Source organism: Macadamia integrifolia, chromosome 11, assembly GCF_013358625.1.
Source record: "Macadamia integrifolia cultivar HAES 741 chromosome 11, SCU_Mint_v3, whole genome shotgun sequence".
Taxonomy (NCBI): domain Eukaryota; kingdom Viridiplantae; phylum Streptophyta; class Magnoliopsida; order Proteales; family Proteaceae; genus Macadamia; species Macadamia integrifolia.
This window is the reverse complement of record NC_056567.1, coordinates 30,843,953-30,867,386: the sequence shown is the minus strand read 5'-3', so window position 1 is coordinate 30,867,386 and position 23,434 is coordinate 30,843,953. Positions and strand designations below refer to the sequence as shown.

Here is a 23,434-nt window from a genome sequence, read left to right as displayed (position 1 = left end):
TCCCCCCCCCCCCCACTTTTGAGATTCTGAGTGATGGCCTAATGCCTGCTCCTTTTGTTTGCTGGGCTCTGCCCTTCTTCCCCCCCTTGTATATTCTTTTCTTCTTTTGGTAATGATATTTTTATTCATCCAAAAAAAAAAATGTAGCAAATAGAATGTTAGTCTGTAATCTAGATAAAGTCAGCTAAACAATCCGTGAAAGCACATGATCATACGAAACTACCATCTCAAATCCAAAATAGGGCATTAAATTATCCTCATCAAAAGAAATTAATGTTCAATATTGCTTGCTCATAAGGATTTTGAGTGCCTCCAATGTGATGCAAGCTTTGCCGATTGAATGACCTCGACGATTGCCCTTTTAAGGGACTTCTTCCTTTAAGAACTGACAGCAGCAACCTTGTTTTTATCGGGAAACACTGCATAATGGAAAAAGCAGTAGCTAAAAAAATTCAATATTTCAGTCTCAATTCTCCTTGCTCCACTTATATAGAGAAGTGTCCTCTTGAAGCCAAGAGGCTCAATTTTAACCATTGGGGACAACATGCTTTCCTAAATAAGCCCAATCAGATCACTACAATAGCACTCCGAGCGGCCAGATAGATAAGTCCAACAGATGGACTACAGAAAAAAATAGAAGAGGTCATTCCTAGTCCCAAAACAAAGAAAATGATTCTCGTAGCCAATTCAACCAATGAGCCATTAAGGGGGCAATGACAATCATGGAGCAAAAAAAGATTGGGAGACCAAGAACCAGCATACCTATAAAGTGGGTGTGGATAAATGCAGATGTCGGATAAGTAAGAGGCAACTATAAAGGAGTATGCAACAATAAAACAGAAAGTATGGCAAAGTGGTTCAGTCATGTAAGCGGAGACAAATGACTCATCCATGACAAATCAAATGTGTTCAGGGAACAACGGTCACACTTAAACTAACTTGGGTTGTAGTAAGAGAGACCTGAGTGGCTCTGACTAAAAAGAAGGTATGGTATGTAAATGTAATAGGAACTACAGATCCTGTTTTGATGATAACAACCATTCCAACGTAAGAAAGAAAAATACATATTTTAACATGGAAACTGCAGAAAAATGTCACTGTGATAACGCTTCAAGATGAAGCTAATAATCACAGAAATCAACTACAGAATCTGAGCTGCACAGTCAGGTTTTGAAACCAGATGGCCAATTAACAAAACACACTTCAGGAGAGAAGAGGGGGTGGGGGAGGGGAGGAGTTAAGACCTATCCAATATTCAGGTCAGTCCAATTGACACCCCAGCATAAACCATAGTGATCGCAAATTCAACGATTGAAAAACAACATCAGGGGAAAAGTTATATTTTAAACAGCACCACAATCATTTTGAAGCTGCAAAAAGATTAGTGAAACATGAGTACTAATATGTAATTTTTCATTAGTCCTAGAGTGTTCTTAGTTCTAAATTGATAATTTGAGTAATATAGTGCAAAGATATGGATCTAATATAATTTTGTCATTCTGTTGAAACACATTAAATTAAAGTTTCTTAAGTACGGAAAAAAAAAAAAAAAAAAAAAAAAAAAAAACAGATTACTTTCTAAAACAAAGGATCTGAAATTTGAAATTCATGGGATATCATAGCAATAAGAAAAGAAACTGTAGGAAAATATTCTCACCTTTGCAGTAACCTATGTAATGTTCCATCTGCAGATTCTTAAGACAGTCCATCACAATAATGATAAACCTTCAACATGGAAATTAACCTATAAGCTGGATCACAATTTGCAACATTATATATCTTCTGGATCTTTACATCTATGCATAACTTCAATTTAAAGAGGAAAAAAAAGAAGAAAAAAAAAATGGAACCAGTATTCTATAGCAAACAAAAGTTAGAATAGTTTTGGGAATTCATACCACAATGTTAGTTTAAAGACTATTTTCAACTCTAAGAACTAATCAATAAGCAACTTTCTGAACACTTCCACATCGGGTGCCCACCAACCTGAAAAATAAAGGTAGGAAAACTGCCTCCAAAGTTAGGAAAATGAAGATAAAAACATGAAACTAAAATGAAGGAACAAAATTTTGGGATGTTTCCACTTGGATGTTATGGAAGCCAAAACTGTACAAGTAAAATAAGAAAGAAAGTAAGGGGGAAATAATTTCTTAATAAGTGACTCAGTCATCAACCCAAGGAAATAGTCAAATAATTAACTCCTACAAGCCTAAAAAAGGTTAAATGATTCCAGAAGACTAGCTAAAAAATGCAAGATTGATCTTGTACTCCCATATGAAGTATCAAAGTAATCAAGGTAAAATTGGCTACCTCAGAAGTCAGAAGAATTTGTCTGTTCTCAGTTCTCATTCTGGTTACAATTCCATTCACTTGCTTGGTGGAATAGATCGTTACAAGAAAAGTGGCCCTTCTTCTCCTTATCCTTATCTTGATCCTTCTCCTGGCAAAGTTCATTTATTGATTCAATTTGCTTACTGTCGCCCTTCTCTCTTGAAAGAGGAGTTCATTTTGTGAATAAATCGGCCACAGAAATGCCTAACAATATGGTTCCAGGCAAGAGGCTCCTGCTCTTCATTAATTTTTCGGTTTATCAAATTTATGTCCATTGGAGGGTTTTCTTCTTTTGTGCATGAGATGAAGGTTGGTCATATGAATGCAAACTAAACCCCACCCCCCCCACCCCCCACCCAAAAAAAAAAAAAAAAAAAACACACACATAAAACAAAACTGCTTACCAGCACCACCTTGCTGCCTGAAATTTCAGGGAATTTAATCACTGACCAATAATCCCTTTTGTAGCAGGTCTTCCAAGGAAAGAGGTTGAATGGTCACCATGCAGTCTTGGCATCTGCCTGTGCCAAAAGCTTCTCAGCAACACCATTTCTGATCTTGATAAGCCTTGTATCAGGGACCATATGCTACTTTATGACAAGACTACCCAGGGTTCATGCATACAGTCTTCTTAATTTTGTCTTTATATGCATATCTGTTGCTGAGAGCCAGATGACAGCCATATCAAGCTGTCCCCAACAACCTCACCGGAGTAATCATTACTGCCAGTGGACAGGTAGTACCCATTGAACTAGATTTGGGATTTTAGACATTCTACACCAATCCATCTTACCATAGTCGTTGTTAATGAACTCCATCAACTCATCAAAATGAGCCAGATTCCAGTGCTCAGTGAATAAGTCCTATGAGTAGGTTTCAGTATTCATAATTTTCTATAACTTTCCAGATAATTTTTAGGTTTCTTCCAAAACCCTGAAGCATGGTCTCAATAGAGCCATTGAATTTTGAGAAGGATATGAAAATACATATATATGATTCAAGTTATATGTTTCTGGGTATCCCAGGCTACAAAATGACACCTAAAGCCTTTGTGGGAGATACCTATCTCAAATCTCAGTCTCCACTATAGGGCACTCCCGGTTTGCTGCTTGTTCCTATAATGTCAAAGAAAAAAATTAAGCAAGGACATTATGCTTCTTTTTGCAATGTAGGGCCAGTATCAGAATGACTTCAATGACCTCAATTCTGAGAGCCAAACACCATGGCTTCCGAAGATGAGTGGAGGTAACATACTTCAGTATGTTTTTTCAGATTGACACAACAAAATAAAAATGGTGGGACCTCTGTGTCCTCTTTGCCCAGTATAGCCAACATAGGATGATAGGACTCCATAAGAAATGTGGCAAATTTAAAACCTAGATAGGCTAACAGTGAGGAGGATACAACAGCAGAGAGTGTTTGAACAGATGAATAAATAGACATTTATTGATGTTTCTATTTGGCTCATCACAATGAGACCCAACACAGAGGAGCAGAGTACTTTGATCATTGTCCTTCTGTTTTATATCATTGTCAATGGAATTTGCAGTAATTAGTTTACAAACTGTGGGAGCCTAAGAGATGCAGATTGCTGACACTAAAATAGGTACCATAGTATGTCTAGAACTGCTGACAGTCATGCACTATCCAAATCAACAGCTTTGGAAATAAGCCACTCGGTTCAGTGAATGAGTATGCTTTGAATATTCTTGACCTACAACATATGGTATTAAGTTTAGAATATGAAAGGTGCCAGCTAGCATAGCTTGTAAGTGCAGTGGCCTATTCTCACCACGTTCTAGTTTCACATCTCGCTTTCACCTGGGGTGTTGGGTTAAGGGGGTCAAGGTATTGGGGTTTCCCTTCTTGTGCCACAACAATTTTCGCAACATAAATACTTTTTTAGTCAAATTATTTTTCCTTTAACATGTGAAAGTAAGCAACTCTCTCCCCCCCCCCTACACCCCGCGGGGGCTTTGCCAGGGGAGGGGGTATTACATTTTACGGGTCTAGTTGCAACCATCTATCTGTGACTCTTTTTTTTCACAGATATCTCTAAAGAAACGACAATTCAACAAAGCAGAGAGAGAGAGAGGTGGTTGTTCCTAAGCATGGTAAGACACAACTGTCATCTGTCATGCAGGAAAGTCCTTCTCTACCAACCATAAATGATTCTTGTTCCCTAATAAATAGAAAGAGAGACGGCAATAAAGCTACTGTTGCAATCCACCTAGCCACATTATATTTCGACTTTCATGTGCTAGAACTTTGGCTTGTGACTATCATGGCTATATGTATTAATTACCATGCCTAATGTCTCTAATACACTATCACTGTAATGTCATCTACTTGTGACTGTTAACTGTTTTGATCAGTGACATGGGGAATTGACAGAATTATATGTTGCATGGGAATTATCAATTTGAGAAAAACAAAATCTTTCATCTGGTCAGCTGATGTACTATAAAGTTTAGACAAATGAATAGTTTCAATATTTACATGACTAATTCTGATAATCATCCTATAGCACTTTCTTTTCTTTTTTTTCTTTTATGATGATTTAACCAACTGTATCAGGCAAAAGACACGAGAAAACTGTACATCAAGCAAGAGGGAGACACAAAATACTGAAGTTTTCCTCAAGCCCCAAAACTGCCGCAAGGGCCCTGGAATACACACTCTACAAGAGATTCTCTCACTGCACAATTGGGCATGGATATGGACCTATATAAGTAGACTCATACCCCCCTTATCAGCTAGAGAATCTGTCAAGGAATTTAACCTTCTCGGACACCAAGAGAATGAGATATTCACTATGTCACTTCAAAGTCATGAGATCTGTGGGTTCTAAAGGTATAGAAGTTCCTTCTTCAGATTCAACTTCCTTTTCCACATCAGAGTGCTCTTGCATGTTGAAGGTGAATTTCATCTCTTGGCAAACCATTTCTGCAAGGTCATACCTATTAGCATTCCTATAGGCATTTATAATAGCCTTAAACAAGGACTCATTGCTCCTGATCTCCCCAAATTTTAATTGATTGTAAATCCGCTTCACGCCTTCCACCATTCCTGCTTTTCCATAACAATCTGCCAGACTAATAAAAGTAACAATGTCTGGTTCCAGACCCTCATCTTGCATTTTCATGAAAATATTGAGAGCCTTGTTTACCTCCCCAGAAGAACCATAAATATATATTGCAACATTGTATATAGAGGAATCAAGACATACTTTGGCCTTAATGAAGGTCTCACAGGCTTCCAAAGCAAAAGCATGTAGACCTACAACACAGAAGACAGAGGCTATTATGGCTTGCCTGGAGGAAGGACTTCCGTCCCTGTATGATGACTCAAGCTGCATCACAGCCTCAACTGGTAGGCCCCCTTTCTTCAACACAGTGAACATTATTTTAAAGGTTCCACTATCAGGAAAAATTCTCTGTGTTACCATCTGATGCAACAGTTCACCACACTCCCTTAGCTGTCCATTTGTGGCATATGATGCCATTACTGTATTATATGAAAGACAGTCCCTAAGCAAACCTGATAGTTGCATCTCATGAGTGATATCAATAGCTTCATCAAGCATGCCCATGCTCTTGTAAAGGTACATCATAGTGGCAAACGACACGCCATCTGCCCGACCATTCTGTCTTAAATGATCAAAAATTAATTTAGCTTCAGATACCATCCCAAGATCTGCATAGAGATTGATCATGCTATTAGATGCAACAATATCAGGACCACCCTCCAAATCTTTCATCTTGTCATACAGCTTCTGTGCACCTTCCGAGCATCCCACCTTACTGTAAGCCTTAATCAGAGATGTGAGGATTATATGATTCACAAAAATACCAGATTCCTCCATCACATGGAAATAGTACAAGGCTTCATCAACATTCCGAGCTTCAGCAAATCCATTTATCAAAGACCCATATACAACCTCATTCGGTTCAACTCCTGCTTTGTACATTTCTTTATAAACATCCACTGCATCAGAAACCCGGCCGAACGCACATAGCTGGCAATAACAGCAGAGAAGGTTGCACACCGTGGTTTAAACCCTACCTCTTGCATTTCAACCAAGAGATCCCTTGCTGGGTCCACTAAATCACCACCTGAAAGCATTTGAATGAGAGAATTATATGTGCATTCATCTGGCCAAGTTCCATTACTTCTCATGTTCCTGAAGAGTGAAAGAGCACTATCATACAGTTTTGCGTTCCCATATGCTTTGATCATGACATTATATTGTAAAACGTCCTTCTTGTGTCCTGCTGAATCCTTATTTCCAGAGAACAAGGCCTCTGCTTCCTTCCAAAGACCCTTCCCTGCAAAAGCATCTAGTACTGCAGCAAATGTCTTAGATGAAATCATGCCATTGAATCGATACTTTCCAAGAAGTACCATTGCCCTATCGAGAAATCCTTCATCAATGTACATCCTAATAATAGCAGGAAGAGAATGCTCATTAATATGTAAACCAGACTTATCCATCTCTTCAATCACCTCCTCTACTTCTTGAACCATATTCCTTTTACACAACACATGAAGAACAGCTCTGTGAGTTACAGTATCAGGGAACAGACCAACCTCTCTGATCTTCCTGTAGCAATTGAGAGCCGCATCAATGTCCCCCACTTTGGCATACAGAGATAGAAATGTATTGTAAGTCTTTGTATCAGGAGAAATTCCCCTTTCTTCCATCTTAACAAGCAAAGCTTCTGCCTCAGACAAATGCCCATGAGCCCCACAAGTAAAGATCATGGTATTGAAAGTAAATATGTCTGGTTCAACACCAGCTTTCAGCATCTCAGCAAAGGCATCAGCTGCATCCTTCAGCCGACCTGCCTTGCCATAAAGATCAATCAATGTATTATATGTAGCAGCAAGTCGAGGTTTTTGAACGGAACTCTCTACCGCTGCAGCAGAAGACACCATTTTTGAAGTAGGGATCCGGCCCCCAGCTTTGAAAAGTTCAGTCGACAAGAAATGCTTTAGACTAATAGGGTCCGAATCAGACACCGAATCAGAAATTGTATTCAAATCCATATGATCCAAATTGACCTGTCCTGCACACCAATCCTTGAAGAACCTCTCCCCCAGATCAAATTCTCCAGCTTCTTTGAGAACCCGGACAACAGTGTTCATTGTAATCTCATCCGGAAACAGGCCCCTTAGTCGCATGTGTCTGAGCCATAAAAGAGCTTCCTTACCCAGACCCGCTTTTCCATACACATCGACGAGCATCCCATAAGTGTTGTTGGTCGGTAGAACACCCTCTTTCGCCATTTCAATCCAACAGAGCCGTAGTTCATCCCACCTCTGAGCTCTACCGAGGGACCGAAGCACCACATTGTAATGAATTACATTGGGAACATAGTCTTTCTGGGATTTCATCCACCGGAAAACGAGAAGGAGTCTTTTCCAATCCCTCTGCTCTTTGAGAACTACAGTTTGTTCCTTCGGACTAAGCTTGCCGACCCACGAATTTAGGATTTCATGAATGTCGCCTTTGGTCTTTAAAGCACTTAATACCGAATGCAACAAACCCTGGTCTGCCTTTTTCCTGCTTTTTTTAGAGGTTTTTGTTGGAGAAACTACAGGTCTCGTGTGACAATGGAGCTTAAACCCTACAGAAATCTTAGTTACTATAGGGTTTTGCTTCCAAATCCAGACTCTCACGGGCTTGTTTAAGTTCTGTTCGGTTCCAGAAGCAGATAAAATTAAAGGTGCAAAATTTGAATGTCTGTCTCTAGTCCGCTGGTAATGGAGACTAGACCTTGGAGAAGCGTTAACTTCTTTCGGGGACCCAAGAGAAACCCTAGTAATGAAACGAGATTGGAGATTATGAAGCTTACATGGAGAAAGTAAGTGAACTTGAACTGAGTTCTGAATATTATCGCGCCCTATCTCTCTCGGACTATAAGAGTGAAGCATCATTGATCGCCAACAGCTGGTCCTCCACTTCTGCAATTGAGCTCCAACCTTGAGAGTTTCGACGAAACGAATTGCCCGTCTTCCTTTCGCTGAAGAAGAACCACCTGTTCAGCCGAAATAAGCTGCCCAAGTGCCCTCAGTGCTGGTGGCTTCCGTGGCCCGTGCGGGAGCTCTCAAGCCTGGAGACAACTCTGCAGTGTGGGTTTGTATCAAGTATCAACGTATCAAAAGTCAAAACAGGGAGTCGGGATTGAATCGGTCCCTACCGTTTCCCAAATTATTCTGATCCTTCCGATTCCAATACACATGTATGCTACAAGGATAAAATCATAATAAAATTGATTTAAAAAAAAAAAAATATTGGGTATGTCGCCGATATCAAGTATGCTAACACCTATTGTGTCCATCTCTCTCTTCTCTTTCTCTGAAATGATCCTCATATCCTTCCTGATTAATACTCCATCATGTGTTCCTATTAGTACTATCTACTAGCATACTTGGCGGCATACCTATCCCTCTCCCAAAAAAAAAAAAAAAAAAAAAAAGTATATCTGTTCGATTCAGGGTCAATCTAGATTGATATAAAGAAGATACTGCCTTATATTGAGTCTGGCTTTTGCAGTCTCCATCATTTAATACCATAGCTTTAGTGCATGATATCCAAATGGGTATCGGTCAGTTTTGAGATCAATACCATATCTGGTAAGTATCAGCCCCGTATCAATATTGGTGTCAACAAATAGCAACACAGATCAGCCGTAACCGATACCAATCCCTTAAACTATGATTGAATCATAGTGCAGACCCACCTCACTGGGGAGGGGAGGAGGGAGTTAGGGGTGTAGTGGGAATTATACTTTGCACCCAACCCCCGAAAAGAAATGTTCCCCTACACTTCTTTTCCATCCACTTCATTCCATAGCCAAAGGAACAAAATAGAAACCTAATGCACCAGGCTTCCTTCTCAATTAGCGGATTTCATTCACTTTTCACTCTAAAAGCCATCTGCACTCTGATATGCTAAGTTGGTTGGTAAAGTGCAATATTGGACGTGGATGAGGCCTCAGTTCCATGGTGAAACATGTAAAACTAAATCCATGAAATGAAATTTCAAATATCTTGTTGGCAACTTGGCAGAATTTTTTTTTTTTTTTTTAATCTGAAGATCAAATTCATTCAAAAAAGAAAAGAGAGGGAGATCAATATAAACATATGAACAAACTTTTCTAACTTTTCTTTCACCGCTTGGTGAACAAGGAGAGGTCCTGATGTGACCCCCTCTCTCCCTATATTTCTTCCCCCTATTATAAGGTGACGATGGGCCACGGCTATTGATACCCATTCACCTTGGCCTCAGGAAAACTTGATAAAGGGAAGCCCTACATTCCATTCGGCTAAAAATGCCATTCAGAGTAGGCAAGGTTACATTAGTACTGCAATAAAGAACTGCATTTTCCATGAACTCAGTAGAAAAGCTGGGAAAAAATTGGGAAGTTGCATTAGCAAATGAGCCAAGTAAACTGAAAGTGTTGAAAAATAATGACTTCCTTTGACAGGGTAAAGTCATGTAAAAGGAAAATTTGTACGTAAAATCAATGGTTCAATACAAAAATGTCACTCAGATTTCTAGATGAAAACAAATGGAGCTATAAAGTTCCAATTTTATCAGATGTCTCCGAAGAGACCAGACAAAGAATTGATTGTTCCCCAAATTTACAAGGCTAGTAATACCTCTCTACGCCAACATGATACATTGTCCAAGTAAATAATCAACAGGAAAAAGAGCATCAACACGCTACATACAGAATCAAATACTAGATTAAACGTAAAAAGAATTGACTTCAAAGAAGCTGCACCCTCTAACAAAATCACACCAAGTCTTCATTCGGATATGCTTTGTCCTACCTCTTCTTTGTACATCAAAGTCGTCTTCTTACAATACCCTGACAAACGGCATAAACAATGGGCTTTAAAAGGCTATGAAACATCTGTGCTAAATTTTCCAGCTAAGGTAGCAAATTTCCCTATTTCTTCCACGGTTTCCCCACATCCAGTGTCGTCCATCCATCTCTATCATTCACCATTCCATAATGCCATGTCATAGTGCTGCCCTCATGGCTCCTCTTGCAGCATCCCGCTTCAGCTCTGCAGCCTTGCCACTACCTCTGAAATACATGTATACTTGCTGCACACCACAGTAAAGAATAATGAAGCTCTAGTGAAATGCAAGAAAAATGACACTTTTAGGGGTGGGGTGGGGTGGGGTGGGGAGGGGAGTATGAGTGTCAAGAGAACCAGACCTGAATAACCCAGCAGCTGATCACTGATTCAAGGCAGAAGAATCCAAATCCAATGAAATAGAAAATCTGCGAAAAAAAAACAGGATGGATGTACATTAGGGGTAAACACAATCTAGCTATAAATGTACATTATACAAATTTGTAGGTCATAATACATGTAAGAAACCTCATCCTTTATAACAAATTTCAATTTACTGCACTTGTCTCATTATACAGTATTATCCATTTTAGCGTTTATGTATGATACATGTTATAAATAGCTTATTTATGTTGCTTTTTTGTCTCCAAGAGTGTATTTCCATGCGAATCTTGACCATTTCCATCTGTATCTTTAGTTTATCTTGCGCATCTCCGATACATTATGATACGTCTATTAAAATCATTCGATAATATGATACTGATACTTTAAACCTTGAAAATATCTGTTAAGAAAGGAGTAATGTGGCTCTTTGGATCTCCCTCCCAGATCTCCATGTCCCTCTCCCACTCCGGCTTGCCCTCTTCCACCACTGCTGAGGTCTGTTGAACAAACTGAATCCACTTCCTCTTGTCAAAAAGGATGGCTCTTCAGTAGGTTAGAAGCCAAGGACTCCAACCTTTGATCAGCCAACGGGTCCTTAATTAATAATCATGCTTGGATATTTACATATGGAAGGGCTCAGTTACTGGCTGCATTGTTAACTTCACGACTTGTAAGGTTTTTGATGTGGCTCAATAAATTTCCAAGGACATTAAATTTGACTTGGCCTCAACCAAGGACGATACTGTTTTTGCCGCTGTGTGTCAAATTCTGGCTCAGAGGGCACTATATGATGACATCCATGATGTGATTTACACGCCAAGTAAAGTGGAGAAATTAGAGGGGGAAACTTCATTTAGTGCTTCAGTCAGTTACTGGTAACAGAATAAATGTCAAACAATGATGCCACCTCTTTCGGTCTAAATCGGGCAATGTTGGGATTTATTTCAGTTGGCTCTATATAGATCCTCCACCAGTGGTCCCATCGCCCCTATTCATGAGGCCTCTAGCACCCCCTCCCAAATCTCCTCTACCAGTGGACCCATCACCGCTGGCTGTGAGCTCTCCAACAACCCCTCCAGCATCTCCTCCGATTCTGCTTCCCTCCCCCACCCCCCTCTCTCTTTTCACACTTCTGCTGCATAAAAAGTTGTTTCAGTCTTTCAGAGCTCATAGCCTTCTCTTACAACAGCTCTTGGTTTGATTTCTCTAAAATTAAGGAATGGAACTATTCAGGTTTTACTTGCTCATGATTGGATTTTTGTCTTGTGGACACAAATCTCTCAAAATGTGATTTGATCATGCTGTGATAGTGTAGAGTTGCACTTAAATTGACTGTTACTCTTACCAAGCATGTAAATATATAAGTAGTTTTCTGGACCAGATTCATTGGGTTTGCCAAGTTGCTGCTGTTGTCATTGGTCTTTGAAAAAAAAGCAACCCAGTGCATGACCGCTATTGCAGGGGCAAATGTATGCAGCCTTACCCCTGCTTGACAGGAGTGGCTATTTCCAATCTTTTAACCTGTGACGAACATGTTGCAATGGTGCAACTTAATAGTAAAATATTCATTGGTTTGTTGTTGCTAATGGTAGCATGTATATTCACTGGGTTTACTGTAATGTTGTAATGTTGCTAGGCATAATGGCAAGATAGTGCATAGATTCAATCTGTATTGTTGTTGCTGTAAGCATAAATATTGCTGTACTAGATATAAAAAAAATCCTAGGGGGCCTTGTCGCCTAAGTGATTAGGCAGCCCCCCAACGCCTTGGGTTGCCTAGGTGCCTTAATAACTATGTTCAAAACAAAAAGAATTATCAAACACGTATTATGCAACAAAAACGCTTTTCTGTTGATAGGAAAACAGTTTCCAAAAATGTTATCAAACAACAGCCGCAGTTTACCGAATCAATTTAGGCAAATGTTATCAAACAACAGCCGCAGTTTACCGAATCAATTTAGGCAATTATCATTTTCACTAGTTTATTTACAGTTTTGACACATCCAAAGAATGTGCAATGTTTCACACAAAGAAGGTCAACAATGTGTCAGGAAAATATGGAAAACTCTACTAGCAAGCTAAACTGATTGAAAATTAATAATTGGACAACAATTGACATAAGTAAAGCTAAAACAGAATAAACTACAAATAAGCATCAACTTACCCCAACCAAAGCATTGCTGCTGAGAAAAGAAATTGCTGGCAAGATACCCCTGTTCACAGTACCATATAACAAACATCATAAGCAACCTAGCAAAGAAAATAGCGGCAGAGGCTAGAGACAGAAACACATGGTCGAGAGAAGGGGCGCGCATCTTTAGCGTGAAACAATGTTCAAGACTTCACTTACCACAATCCAGGCCATAGTTAAGGGTTAAATTTGACATTTATGCTTCTAAATCTAGTCATTTGAAGATAGATACCATAACAACAACTGCCTAGTGCAGTTGGTGAGGTTGTGGTGCGCAAAGCCCACACTCACCAAGAGGTCTTGAGATCGATAGTGTACCATTTAAGAAAAGATAGATACCATTCTCAATACTCCCTATCTTGAGGAATTCAATGGAATTTCTACTCATAGTTTCTTCCAAGGGTTTAAGTATCCTTCCGTATCCACCGATAAGTGTCGTATCTTTAAAGTACCAATATGTAAAAAATTTTGGTATTAGAAACCTCATCCTTTATATAAATATTCAATTTAATGCACTCATCTCGTAGTACTTTGTTCTCATTTTATACATGATATTTTATATACTATTTATAGGAAAATGATATACATACCAGCAGGATGTAATAGAATCCTATATGATAGCACTATATTGATCGTCGGATGGAATGGAATACATTATATCCATTGATTTCCATTGTCGACACAGCACACATGCTTCACTACCGTTGTCTCTCTCCCACCCCTTCTCTGCTCTCAACTTCCCCTTCCTTACGTTCACCCCTTGCCTACTGTCTCCCTATCTTTGCATCAATCAAAGAAGAGATTTAGCTAGGCTTATGGCTTCTAGATTGCACATGTGGTGTGCCCGTCGGAGTTCGGAAATATACCAAAGTCAGCGACATGTCAAGCTGCCCAGATTTCTCAAGGATACAGGCCGGTCTCCTCTGTTCTTAGTCAAAACTTATTTCTGTTCCTCGTAGAAATCAGAAAATGTGGATGGATTTAAAAAAAAAAAGGGCAGATGTGAAGTAGAGAAACCGAACGCTGCTTTTTCCAGATAAAAACTAACCGGAAGAACTCCGACAGGCAATGGGAATTGCTCCCACTGTTATAGAATTTAGTGTGACTTTTATCATGGCCAAAGTTGGGAATAATTTTCATATTTATTTTTTACTGAAATGGTGAGCTTTGTTAGAATTGATGTGTCCTCTTTGAACTACATCGTGCCGTCTCTTTATTGGTGCGTGATGGCCAGGTGAAGCATTTGGCTCCTGTTTGTATGGTGCATCCATTTCTTCCCCTACTTCTATACCTCCTACCTTTCCCAGGATATATCACTCACCAGAACTTGCAATGCAGGGAATGTTGAGTAAATTGTGGAGATGGTTGGGGTGAGGGCTAACGTTGCAGGGGCGGTGGCTATAGAGAGAGAGAGAGATGCAATAGGGGTGGGTTATACTGGGGGAGGGGGAGAGATGGTTGCAGAAGTTGGTGGGAAAAGAAAGATCAAGTCGAGGGTGGTGTTGCGCAGAAGGGTTGGGGCAGGCTAGCAGGCGAAGGCATCGTAATGCAGATAAGTAACTTAAATGGCTTATTTTATTGGAAATAATCCTTGGGTTGGGTTATGTATGTTTCGGCCTTTAACCCCATGGGTTTTCTTTGTAGAGGTCACTTTAATGGGCCTAAATATGGGTAGAAAGAAGGAAAACGAGATTTATTTCATTAGTTTGGTTAGAGTCCTAGTATTGATATGATTTGTTTGTTTTGTTTGAGTCTAACTCCATGTTAGAGTATTAAGTTGTCTTTTAGGAGTCCTAGTAAGAGTCATATTATGTTCTGAGTCTATTTTCTTTGTTATTTCAATTTCTTAGTCAGTTTAGGTTTTCCAATAAGTTAAGGATTGGGTTAGGTATTCCGTTTTTAGTGTTTGTGTCTTCTATATATGTTGGTAAGGGGCTACAACATTGTGTAGGAATTTGATTGAATAAAATTTTGGTTTGTTGTTTACAAAGATTTGCCTGAAATAGGTTATGCTCATCAGCTGTGAGAGCTGAGGGTGAGTGACCCAAGCTGAGATAGCCATTTCCCTAACCTCTACCCCCTCCCCCCTCCCCCCTCCCCATTCTTCCCTTCTTTATTTCTTATTCTTTCATCATCTTTTTCATCCAACAACAAGTTAGTATTGTGTGCGGGTTCGAGTCTTGGGAACCAGCCTCTCCGTATAGGGGGTAAGGCTATCTACCTATATACCCTCCTAGAACCCTGCTTAAGTGCAGGAAGCCTTTGTGCACTGGGTAACGGCCTTTTTAACAAGTATTGTTCTTCAAGTTTTCCTTGAATTTCTTCAAATATTCTAAAAGGTTGGATATCACATGTTTCTTCGGATTAAGCAATCGTTTTGTGTTCAAATACTTACTATTTTGCTTCCATTTGTTGATCCAAGTTAACTCTTGAAATCCGAGATTGTTTGCACTTTATTACCCTAATTTTGGGCTGGAAATTACTGCTTTGCCCCTCACGGTTATTGTTTTGTTCTTCCTCCATAGTTTATAGTTGCTTTCTTATTTCACTCCTAGTCTGCATTATTTGCATCTGAACTATCCTTAGTATAGATCCTCGTCAAATGGCTACTAGTTTGATTCTTTCAAATATAGTACTATATCACATAGGGCAGCAGAAGTGGGGGTGGTTGGCAGGGGTGGCGTAGGGAAGGGGTGGATTGGGAGTAGAGGCGATGAGCGGGGGAGAGAGAGGGGAAGATGCAACTACGAATGCAGTGGCAGGGAAGGGAGAGATACAACTACCGATGGATTGAATGGTTGGGATTTTTTTTATCTCATTCAATGGTCATCAACATGCTAGTATGTAATTCCATTACACAACACTAGTGTACCCATCCCTCTTTATAGTGTTTTTATGCTTCAAACTATATTTTGCATATATTTTAAACATTTCAATATGTTTCTTGACTATTTTCAAACATTACTTTAGCGTATTTTACGTCTTTCCAATATGATGTCTCTTAAAATATACGATACCCAATACTGATACTTTACATCTTGGTTTCTTCTTGTAAAATTCACTGGAACATATCACAAAAATATGTTTGTGATGCAGTTCAGAAGAACAAGGAAGGCCAGTACCAATCAGGCCATCAAACACAATGGACTAAATGTTTTAATTTTGAGCGTCCAATGGGTTATATGGGTCATGAGCTTAATATTTTTGGTTTACTATTGTAATGGATCAATTCTACAAGCCCAAACACAAGGGTTTGAATCCTATACAGGATCAGTGTTAGTTTCTATTTTAGTAAGCTGTATTCTTTATTCTAGTAGTGCTGCTAGAAGGGTTTGATAAAAATTATGCTACAATCCAGCCATAGTTTCTATTTTGTTAAAGTTCTAGAATAGTTTTTATTTACAGAAGACTAAAGTTGTAAGGGATTCTCCCTACCATACGTAGGGGTGTCCTATTTTTCTTATTTCCATAAGTAATAAATAAAGAGTAGGGGTTCATACCCACTGCGAATGATTTCAACAATCATGTTAAGCTTATGCTTGCTGACTTCTGTGAGATTCAGAACTTCTTTGTTGTGAGATGCAGTGAAGTCCTTGGTGGGAGGCCAAGTTGGACTACCGAGATGCTAGTCAAGTTCTAGGTGGGAAGTGTAGTTCATATATTTAATCTTCTTCTTCTCTTTTCTCCCATCCATTTCTATCACTGATATCGGTATTCTGCCATAATTTGAACCTTGCGGCAGTACCATTCTTTCCCTTGTTTCTAGTATACCTTTCAGTTATTATTTTGAACAACACTTGCTATCATGTTTGCACTACTTTCTAATTCTTTCATCTAGTTTCTATTTTGGTTCTAGTTGCTAATATGTAAGTTACTTACTACCGTTCTCTAGTTTCTAATTCTGTTTTGGTAATTTCAATTTTCTATACAAACTTTCCATGTTGGTTGTCTAGTTACTAAATCTATTTACTCACTTTCTATTTAGATTTCTCTTGCTACTCCACCTTCTAGTTTCTGTTAAACTGCTGTTTCTAAATCTGATTCCAATTTTGCAGCAAGTTACTATTTTAGTAATCTCCTAATATGCTCAAACTTAATTGTCGGTTCTGGTTCAAACTTTTAAGGGTTTATTCCCCTTCCCTATTAGCCCACTCGCGCTGAATTTTGGCCACATTAGACTAGTCTTTTCTCTATTTAATTAAATCTCAGTTGCTGGTTTGGTTCATATACTCCCTAAGATGCTGGAGTTCATGAGGTTTTCTAACCCAGACCCTTAGGTGATTAGAATACCCTATTAGTTTGTTTTGTGGGAGACAGATTGAAACCACCAAAGGTGTCAAATGAAATTGTAAACTGACTTTTTAAAATTGTTTCCATATAAAAGCACATCCTCTTACGGGTAAAATGATCATTTGATCGAAACCCTAAACAAGGCACCATGAACAGTGAAATCTTGTCAGAAAATATTAAAGGAGCCAGAATCTTCATGAACCCATGAACTGAACCTTGAACTACCTTGAACCATGAAATCGGCCATCTCCTCCATTCCAGCCATCTCTTCTGGCACCCTTAAACCTTAATCAATGAAACCTTCAACTTGAACCTAAAATCTAAACTTCCCCTTCAAATGGATGAGCCCTATGTGTGAATACAGAACTTGAACAGCGAGGATGCCGTCAGAAACTTAAACCTGAAACCTTTCCACTGTTGACGCTGCAGATCTCGTGGTCTGCCATAGCCGTCGATATTGCCGTCCAGTTGCAGAGAAGAGGAGAGGAGGGTTGAGTTGCAGATATTGTAGAAACATCAGGTTTAAGTATGATTTGAAACCCCCCAGGGTGTTGCTAAGATTTCTCCTTGTTTTATATCCTTTGACTGGGTGGAAGCATTATCCAGTGCAGATATTGGTATTTTAGTGTGTCAGCATAAACCCAAGATGTTGGAGAGGACCTAGATGCAAGATGACCAAGGGGACCCAAGGTGTTGGAGGGGGCCTAGATGCAAGGTGACACCAACAAGGCACCCGCCTAGGCATCCAAGATGCCTGGACACCTAGGCGACGCCTGGCCAATGTATTCAAGTCTTTCTATGGCCTTGACACATAAAAATGGATACACAACTGTAGCAGGTCCAACACAAAATCAAACCTGCCCTCCTATTTGTCAACTGCTTTGAAGCACTTATTGCATCTAAAGTATGAATCTGAGCCATATAAGGATAATACTATAAAGATGAACTTACGTGAGAGAGTTCCCCTTGAAAATAATAGGAGGGGCAACTGCAGAAAATACGCAGAACCCAATGTGAAGCTGTACAAGAAAAACAAGTTAGGTCCCTTCCATGTGTTGTTAAATGCAAAAAATCTGATGTATAATAACAAAATAGAGAAAAAATTCTACCGCATAGAATAGGAAAAACCTCCCATACTTCAATGCACTTTCAGTCCTGACAAAAAAGAAAAAGCAGGGTGGCGATGTGATTACATAACACAGCATTGTGAGTGGAAACTCTAAGTCAGAACAGGAGATGAGAAGCAGAGATTTAAGATCTTGTTGATAGGCAGTTCAAATAGAACAAAACTATGGACCATAAATAAGTGTCGACATGCCAAAAGAAAAGCAGGTTGTGTACTGGCTGATCCTCATGCATTCAACAAGCACATAACACCCAAAACCTGCCTAGTTGGACAATAGTTTGTGATCAGATCTTCACACTGGTAAATTATCCTAAGGATCCTTACCTGACAACCTAAGAGGGAATGCCACAGATAACAGTGATTACGATCATCAGATTGGTAAATCCTTCAGTCAGAAAGTTCATAGGGCAACCAGTGACAGGTCCTACTCAGGTCACAATTCTGTTGATTCTACAGAAACCATTTTACTGACCACATTTAACATAAAGAGATAAGTCTATAATAATCAAAGAAAAGGATTACCTCATAGCACGATAAAGAGGACGGTACCACAGTACATAGGCTCCTGGCACTCCTGATATAAAGTATATAATGGAAAGGAGCCAGATGGTCACACCTAAAACACCAGGCATGATGAATCAAATATCATGTAACCTAGAATGCTGGATTAGATCCAAATCAATATATCTGAAGAATTAGATGTATCAAGACATGGCAAGTATATATGGAGGTAGATACTTTTAACTTTTCAAACTAACCTTCTTCTTTGATCCACGCTGTGGTAACAGCTACAATATTCCATAATAGACATGCTACCAACCCTGCAAGTTCAAGAAATTGTAAATTACCCAAGTCTAATAAAGCTTTAACAACTGAAAGGAATGCAGAACATGCTATGTCTAAATATAGATGTTAGTACTCCTACAAGCACAGAACACTTTAGGAATCACATAAAGACAATTAACAAAAAACATCCTATATAAAACTACCAATTTGAGATGGCAACGTCACAGCAGAAAGGTTCTAACAACATAAGTATACACCTAAAGAAAAGGAACTGAAGGCAGGGTTCAAGCGAGTGAGTGAACTACCATCACCAAAGTATTCTTAAGAACCTGAGTTCAGCAAAGAACTTACCAACCATTCTGTTTTCTTTCTCCCCTTCAACTGCTTTATAAAACAGTTTATAACTTCATCCAAAGGGCTTACCTCTTTTTCTAAGAAGTCCCTATCTGCCAATTCTATTGATAGGTGTTGTACAGTACCAACAATAGAATGGAAATCATTAAAGGGTGTATCCAGTCATTGAGGCTCCCGCCATTGAGGGGTCCCGCCATTGAGGGGTCTTTGGGGGGGGGGGGGTCACAATGTATGCAGCCTTACCTCCACGAAAGAGCTGTTTCCTGACTCAGACCCACGACCACTAAGTTGCAATGGAGCAACTTTACCATTGCGCCATGCTAATGTAATTATTGAATGAAAACCATTGCTAATGTACTTATCGAATTCTATAACCTTTAATGTAGCCCCACTTTGTTTCTACGGCACATCAACTAGCCTTGGAAGATCTGTTAATGGTTCTCCAAATGCAAAAAATTAGAAGAGCATTTCATAAGTCAGCTGTAAGATACTTACCCAAATAACTGGTTGAATTAAAAACTTCTAATCCACAAATATAGTGCACATTATGACATAGCTGTAATAGTAAAAATACCTAAATTCCGTTCTAATGATGTATTAAAAGACATTCCCTAGCTTAACTACAAGCCTACAATATAGGCATGCAGTCCCATAAATTCCAAACATTCAACTCAACTAGTCAACAATTTGATGTAGCACACATTACCAAAAGACTAGAACAAACCAAGCTTATTTATTTATTTGGGATGGGGAGGGAAGAACAAGTACATTTGATCAATGGTAAGGTTGCTCCATTGCGACCTAGTGGTCGGGGGTTCAAGTTGGGAAACAGCCTCTTCGCAAAGAGGGGGTAAGGCTGCGTACATTATGACCCTCCCCAGACCCCGCATTGGCGGAAGCCTCGTGCATTGGGTATGTCCTTTATAACCATGTATAAGCTGGTTCCCATGTGGCCCTAATGATTGTTCTGCCGTGTGGACACAACATGTAACAAATCTGACTGTTGCATAGAAAAAACATGGTCTAGATTAGCCACGTTTCAAATTTCAAATGCATATTCAATCAACTACCTTCTCATGTATTGGCATGCATCTCCATGTATATTGGAGCACACCTATGGAACTCTAACCACTGTTGTGCACTCTCTTACAGCCCAGAATTTTTCAAAACTCTATTTTGCCACTCAGCAAACTCCGTTTGGGCTGAAATTTGACATGTGAGCAGGGACCTTGGTTCTACGATCTACCTGCCCACAAAAATTGGGTCCCATCCAGCCTGTCACATGGCAGATATTCAGGTCATGCAGTAAGTGTTTCCTAGGTGGACCATCCAGGAACCAAGAGCTCATCATAACAAGATATTGTGGAGCTACTTTTCAATTCATACATCTTGCTGATTTTCATTGTAAAACATAATTAATTGGAAAGCAACCACACCAATGTACAGGTAATCCCAAGTTCCCAACATCAAACAAACAAATTATTGCATACAAGTATCTCCATCATTTAAGCAATAATACTAGTAGCACAAGAACCATGAAATACGATCGAGCTTACACACCTAACAATGTTGTGAACGCAATATACTGCAGCCTCTGCAGGTGGATTGGTATTTCACTTCCTATATCATGGTGAATAATGGGGAAAAATGGAGGCCAATTTTTCTCCTCTAAGACAATACCAGCTGCCAAACCAAACAGTTTAGTCCATGTATTAGATTACACAGATTAACCTAACACCATATTTAAAGAATGGTACCAACATATAAGTAGAATGATTAAATAATAGAATACCTCGTCCTGCAGCATCCTCCCTCCTTTTCAGTTCCTATAGAGCATCGAGAAGGCTAATCAGAATTTGTAAGGATGAATTACATTAACCAAAGATGAGCAAAGAGAAGCTACAAAACAAACTTAGGTTTAAACTACCCATAAAAGATATCAAGAAATCAAATTGATGGAACAGATGATTAACGAGAAACAAAATGACTTGAAAACATACATGTGTAATGCTTTCTGGGATGATTTCTAATGTGAAACACCAGCAGAAATACATCTGTCCCATTACAGTAGCCAATATGCAGCAAAATATCATTTTTTTACAGCGAAATCATCTAGTCAATTGTCAAATGCATCGTGAATCTTGAACATTTATGAATATCATGGTTTTAAGTTTTGACCAAGATGTATCAGTTTCTTCACTAACCAAAACAAACCAAGGGTCGATACTGGTTTGGTCCAAATTTCAACCCTATTTTGAGAGGTTTCAACCATGTTTCAGTCAAAACCTCGAACCATATACATAATTTACAGGTTTTGATCGAATCCTAACATACTTTGACAGATTCGACCGAGATCTCCTTATTTCGTAGGGTTTCAACATTATTCCTTGGGATCTTGCCAAAAGCTTGCAAATTTCTGCCAAATCACTTGATTTCTTGCCACATTTTTGCATTCTGCTACTCATTCAATCCTTCTACAACTTGGATTTGCATGATTGTAGCTTGAAGGTAATGTTTTTTCCCTCCAAATTTAGGCATTCAGAAGAGAGAGCCCCAGTCCAACTCATCATGGTGATACCGGCTTCGTGAGCATCAATTTAGAATCACATGCTGGAGATGGTGGTTATGCTGGTGGACCATCCTTCAAGAGCACCGATTCGGCATTTGGAGGGTATGATTAATGCAGATAAGTCACTTATAGGGCTTATTTTATTGGAAATAAGCCTTGGATTAGGTTGCGTATGTGTTGGGCCTTTGATCCCATGGGTTTTTTTTGTAATATGCCCACTTTAATAGGCCAAAATATGGGTAGAAAATAGGAAAACAAGATTTAATTCATTAGTTTAGTTAGAGTCTTGTTCTGAGTCTATTTTCTTTGTTATTTCAGTTTCCTAGTCAGTTTAGTTTTCCCAATTAGTTAAGGATTGCGTTATGCTTTCCTTTTTAGTATTTGAGTTTGTTTTGAGTCTTCTATATAAGTTTGTAAGGGGCTACAACATTGAACACGAATTCATGAATGAAATTGCAACTGTGTGCTCCCAAAATTCTGATAGAGAATTTCTTCAATAGCTAAGATAGTTGTGGGTGAGAGGCCCAGACTAAGATAGCCATCCCACCCATCCCGCCCAAATCTACCCCATCTTAATACTTCTTCTTTTCTTATTTATTATTTCTTCATCTTCTTCATCCAACAACAAGTATTGTTCTTCAAGTCTTCTAGAAGGTTGGATGTCACATGCTTTTCGGGATTAAGCCATCCGATTGAACTTAAATTTTGACCAAGCATTCAAGAACCCTAATTTGGAGATCGACTCAAATTTGCTCTGATGGCTTGATGATGTAGATAAGTCACTTGGGCCTATTTTATTGTAAATAAGTCTTGGGTTGTGTTATATACGTGTTGGGCCTTTGGTCTCATGGGTTTTCTTTGAAATTGGCCACTTTAATGGGCTTAAAATATAGGTAGAAGGTAGAAAAACGGGATTTAATTCATTAGTTTAGTTAGTTTCTATTTAATTCAATAAAGGCCCATTAGGCCATTGGTCGGTTGTAAAGTCCTATATGGACTATTAGTTAGTTAGTCCTACTCCATGTTGGAGTCATAAAGTCAAGTCCTAGTCCTATTTTGAATTCCTAGTTGTAGTAGGAGTGTCTAGCCCGATTGGAAAACTAGCTCCTAGTTGTAATAGGAGTGTCTAGTCCTATTAGGAAACTACTCCTAGTAGTAGTTTGATTGCTATTATGCCCTCTATAAATAGAGGAGCCTATGTACTTATAATTGAGATTTGAATGAATGAATTATTGAGTGATTACTCTTTAGCTAAAAAAATGTTATTGAGAGGTGAGATGTCTAAACCTTTGAGGGGTGTGATACCCAAAACCTAAGGGGTGCCATACCCATTCTTTTATTTTCTTTCACCCTTCTCAACCCTCCATCGATTCTTCTTTTTCTATTTTTATTTTTTGTTTATTGTTATTAGAAGTTCAGACCTGTTAAAGTATACAAAATCAGAATCAGCCAGCCAAAGAGTTCTTGTTCTTGAAACCAATCGACCCTCATTGCTGCCCAAGTTTGAGATCTGATCTGCAGATCCTTT

General features: G+C 39.1%; 2 protein-coding genes and 1 long non-coding RNA gene across 6 annotated transcripts in view; all 3 read right to left on the bottom strand.

Moving 5' to 3' along the window:
• The window catches only part of LOC122094182, an 8,122-nt gene extending 4,073 nt beyond the window's left edge, over positions 1-4,049 (bottom strand). For both annotated transcript variants that reach the window (XR_006144683.1, XR_006144682.1), the window contains exons 1-3: positions 2,736-4,049; positions 1,899-1,986; positions 1,658-1,725 (exon numbers count right to left, since the gene is read on the bottom strand). This is a non-coding gene — a long non-coding RNA (uncharacterized LOC122094182). The remainder of the gene's footprint in view (positions 1-1,657; positions 1,726-1,898; positions 1,987-2,735) is intronic.
• A 726-nt stretch (positions 4,050-4,775) lies between these two features.
• Positions 4,776-8,457, bottom strand: LOC122094181 (pentatricopeptide repeat-containing protein At1g73710). The gene is given in 2 exon segments (XM_042664905.1): positions 4,776-6,339; positions 6,342-8,457. Coding segments are annotated over 2 exon segments (3,120 nt in total). The 5' UTR covers positions 8,272-8,457; the 3' UTR covers positions 4,776-5,149.
• Positions 8,458-9,867: 1,410 nt separating this feature from the next.
• The window catches only part of LOC122094233 (secretory carrier-associated membrane protein 1-like), a 31,845-nt gene continuing 18,278 nt past the window's right edge, over positions 9,868-23,434 (bottom strand). Inside the window, exons 4-12 of one of the 3 annotated variants that reach the window (XM_042664965.1) lie at positions 21,130-21,163; positions 20,898-21,020; positions 18,956-19,018; positions 18,720-18,813; positions 18,181-18,226; positions 18,023-18,090; positions 12,755-12,803; positions 10,569-10,634; positions 9,868-10,453 (exon numbers count right to left, since the gene is read on the bottom strand). In XM_042664965.1, coding sequence (XP_042520899.1) covers positions 10,367-10,453; positions 10,569-10,634; positions 12,755-12,803; positions 18,023-18,090; positions 18,181-18,226; positions 18,720-18,813; positions 18,956-19,018; positions 20,898-21,020; positions 21,130-21,163 — 630 coding nt within the window. In that variant the 3' untranslated portion in view covers positions 9,868-10,366. Of the gene's footprint in view, positions 10,454-10,568; positions 10,635-12,754; positions 12,804-18,018; positions 18,091-18,180; positions 18,227-18,719; positions 18,814-18,955; positions 19,019-20,897; positions 21,021-21,129; positions 21,164-23,434 lie in introns of those variants that run through there. The other 2 variants (XM_042664964.1, XM_042664966.1) reach the window with 2 other exon arrangements.